General features: G+C 42.6%; 1 protein-coding gene across 3 annotated transcripts in view; it reads left to right on the top strand.

The window, feature by feature from the left end:
- The window catches only part of LOC111870878, a 50,979-nt gene that overhangs the window by 33,111 nt on the left and 13,632 nt on the right, over positions 1-4,236 (top strand). For all 3 annotated transcript variants that reach the window (XM_033754031.1, XM_033754032.1, XM_023863490.2), the window contains exon 2: positions 2,479-2,612. In XM_033754031.1, coding sequence (XP_033609922.1) covers positions 2,493-2,612 — 120 coding nt within the window. In that variant the 5' untranslated portion in view covers positions 2,479-2,492. The remainder of the gene's footprint in view (positions 1-2,478; positions 2,613-4,236) is intronic.

The raw sequence follows: 4,236 nt of genomic DNA, 5'->3' as shown, positions 1-4,236 counted from the left end.
TATTATATTACGCAATTTCGAGTTACCATAGCAACTAACTGTCGGACGTTAGTTAACATGTTACAAGAAGGTTAAGTTACCCAGTAGGTCACGACCGAAAGAGCTGTATTTCTNATCTACATACCAGACACATATCAGCGAGGTAGATGTTGATAATACGAAGAAAGTGACATTGTGTTTTTAAATGTTAAAATTTAGACTGGGTTCAGTGTGGCAGCAACATTAGGAGTATACACCTGATGATGGCCGATAGAGGCCGAAACATGTAGTGTAGAGGGAACAAGATCAAAGACATATAATATATGACGGAGCTTATATCATTTATCGATAATATTTTTATTCAGATATGTGAAGTGTAGTGCATTATACGAAGGGGATGATTTGTAACTGACTTATCTACATGTATATTTGCTGGAGTTGGTGTCAGATGTTGACTCCTATGCGCAAGACGATAGCGCGTGGACCTGGAAGTTTACAGTACATCAACTGATGAGGCTTACTGTTGACACTTCAACGTGAAATTTCATTAATCTCTCCCTTCAGCGAGAGTTGTTTACTTATCTATTCAGCTGCTAACACACTCGTTTGTACACACTACAGAAACTGCCCAATAACCCCCAATAATATAAGGGAAAACGCGTGCCTAAGGGCAGACAAGAATAGACTCTGAGTTTCGTACTGATTTCGAAATAAGAGACTGAAGATAGGCTATACATTAGAGACGATAGAGCGAAATGAAAAATAAATTGAGAGAGGTAATGTGATTTTCCCGTAATAAAATTTAATATTCTCTATATTTTCATAATATGGACGTCTAATCGATCGACTATTTTACATGCCCTTTCGTCTGCATAAGTTATTTTATAACTGAGATAATAAAAGATTTTTCTTACATTTGATATTAAGTAAAGGGGCAAATTTTCCCCTCGTTTAATTAATTAAGCACTCTGCCATGAAGACACAAGGGAAGTGGAGGTATAGCTCTACCATTCTTGAATAGAGGTCAGCTTCATGCCCCGACCGCTTCGCCTCTGTGGAAAGAGCTCCCAGTAACCATTAGATAGAAGGCTGGGTAGGTCTCACAACCAGTCTGACCACTTGGAGGAAAAGAAAATGCTTTCCTCTAATAGGACTCAAACTCTTGTCCCTCTGTCATCCAGCCCGTAGTCAACTGTTATACAGATTGCGGTATCCCGGCTCCCAAGAAAAAATACTTGGTACATAAAATTATATTTTAAGCTTTGAAATTTATTTAAAGCGTTTTAGATGAGGCAACTGTGAACGAGTTGCAATGGTCAGAAGGTATAACCAGGCATTATTAAATAGAGCGATGACATGACTCACGGAAAATTTATGTATACAATAAATGAGGAAAAAGAAAAACAATTAGGAATTAAAACTACAAGAATCGCATTAGGAAAATATGTACTCTAAAATGTAATACAGTTTATTATTACTGTTAATACTGTAACGTGTACGGTGGTATGCGTGACGAAATGACGGGATGATTGGATTTATTAGCACATTGGTTACAATCTCTCTTAATGATACACTCAAATAGCGACAATACAGCGCTATCGTTGATTTGCACACTTTCTATTTCATCGTTGTACACGAACTAGGATATAGCCAGTCTTCAGCAGCCGTCTCCTGGCAACGGATCTTAACACAGAAACTATAACAGTCTCACTGGATAACACACTCCCAATATCACTGTACTACTGCACACATAAAGTATTTCAATTCACACGCAAAATCTGCACATGCCGACCTCCTGTGCTCTCCTGTACTCATGGTTTCAATTCGGTCCTCCGGCTTACGACTGACTTCACTAAGTCACGTCAAGAGGCAAAGTCACATTACGACTGACGGTCGGTCAGTCAGTCAGTCAGTCAGTAAGAGTTGGTGTGGAGCCCAATCTGTGGCTTATGACTAGATATTTATTACTGTTTGACAGTTACGGTCTTTTTTTGGGGGGGGGATGCCCCCTCTGACGATAGTATGGGACTGTCATGGTACATGCTGCTGGCCCTTGCCAGCCCAGTCTTTCTCAGGTCCGAGTCCCTTGGGACTCGCAACCATACTTTATTGTCTCAGATTTGAGACTTCGCTTTTCGCCGCCTTCTATATCTCGCAGGGTCACGGTGGAGGTACTGGACCACGCCTCCACACCTACAGGTTTACGCTGAATACACTTCTCTTATAAGCCTTCGGCACGGATCACACAGAAAACACAACTTCTATTGTTGTAACGCTTTCACCGAACCGTTGTATAGCAACGGTCGCGGCACGGATTCCATTAAAAGCAAGTCACGTGATAGCCCATTGGCGTGCTGACTTATGCCTGACATCCGTTCTATTGTTGAGCGCATTTACGTGAGATGTTTATGGCATCGTTTCCTAGCCATACACGTTATAATATCATTTGAGCGTAGATCTGTAGGAACTGATGCAGCTGTGTTCCTTTCTCTGTTGCAGAGGCAGAAGTCGAGATGCAGCAGAAAACTCTGCGTTTTTGCGCGGCGCTTGGAGTTTTCCTGGCCTTGTCGTCTTTTGTGGACACCCAAGAAGTCGTTTTTATATCTGATGATGACATTAATCCAGTTGAAACGGTAAGCTTGACACCGGCGTTCGCTCAAACTCTCATACAACCTCATGAAATTACAGGGGTAGGAGGTGTCGGTGTCCCAGATAGTAGCACACGATAGTGAGAGAGTCGTCTGTACAGGGTGTAACTGAAAGGTGAGGACAAAATTTGGGCACGATTTCCACGTACCAAACCAAGAAAAAAGTTCCGTATTAACATGTGTCCGGAAACATTTAATTTGTGAATTATTACTGAAAGAGTACTTTTATTCGACTCAGCCTCTAACAGAAGTGAGTACCAGGAATCTTCGTGTGGGGTAAAGGGCCGTCGGCGCATAAGACTGACAACCTCATCGCCATCTGTGAGACGATGTGTCTCGATGAAGTGGGGCCCTAAACGTCTCTCAACCCAATGTGCTTGAGAGTACTTTTATAGAAAGTGCTCAAAATGACCTCTATGAAATTCAATGCTTGTCTCGACACGTCTCATTATGGACCGCCGCATCCGTACAGAGATGCCGGGGCAGTTGCTGATAGTCTGACAGGCGCCCACACTGCGATGTTGAAGTCTCTTCCTTGTCAACAGGAGCTGCATACGCAAGGTGTTTGTGTGTCCGCATACGTAAAAATCCAGAAGATTGAAGTCAGGTGAGCGTGGAGGCCACGCAGTGGGTCCTCCTCTACCTATCCCTCGGTCACGATAGGACACCTCGCGCAGCACGGCTAAACTGTGCCGGGGCACCAGCATGCATGTACAGCATTCTTTCAGCTATAACTCACAAATTAATTGCTTCTGGACACATGTTGGTATGGGCATTTTTTCTTGTTTTGGTACGTGGAACTTGTGCTCAAAGTCTGTCTGCATCTTTCAGTTATACTCCGTAGAGACGCATTTTGTTCTCATTAACCTTGTAGGAGCTTTCAGCTTTTGGCTGTTGCTATCAGTGCCTCATTATACGCAATTGGTAAACGGCATCAGAGGTTTGGGGGAGCGGGATATCGGAACTAGTGCAGGATATAAACTCAGTCGTTCATTTTCTGTCGATATATGTGTATACCGTTCTATTTCTTGCTCTAAGAATAAGTAACTGTAAAATTAGAGAAAAAAGGGTTCATTTTATAAGAACATTACTTTTATTCGTCTTTTAAGAAATTATTTCTCACTTTGGAAGTGAACAGAGGCAAACTGAAATATCAGGAAGTTCATAGGTAAATATTATACACGAAAATTATACATCTTCAAATACAGGGACAATTTGCCCTCTAAAATACTTATTTACTACTTAGTTCGAACAGGGCCGCGCCATAGCTCAAGCTGTTAGTCGCTGGCTTCCCGCCGCTGCGGCCCGGATTCGATCCCGGGTCTGGTCAAGTGAGATTTGTGGTGGACAAAGTGGCGCTGGGGCAGTTTTTCTCCGAGTACTTCTGTTTCCCCTGCCAATCTGCATCCCACCAATTGCTCCACAATCACCCTCACCTATCATCTGGGGCTGGTACAATAGGCCAGAAGCGGCTGCAGTACAAGGGACTTAGTCCCACCCCACTAGCAGTAAATATAATAGTGCGAACAGGATTGCAATAGGTGCCACTTTCAATTCGTATTAAGGTCAAGATATTCGATCAAGATAACGCCTTTGTAATGTCAATATT

Source organism: Cryptotermes secundus, unplaced genomic scaffold (assembly GCF_002891405.2).
Source record: "Cryptotermes secundus unplaced genomic scaffold, Csec_1.0 scaffold709, whole genome shotgun sequence".
In the NCBI taxonomy this organism is placed as follows: Eukaryota; Metazoa; Arthropoda; class Insecta; order Blattodea; family Kalotermitidae; genus Cryptotermes; species Cryptotermes secundus.
The sequence above is the reverse complement of the archived record's forward strand: the minus strand, read 5'-3'. Positions and strand labels throughout refer to the sequence as shown.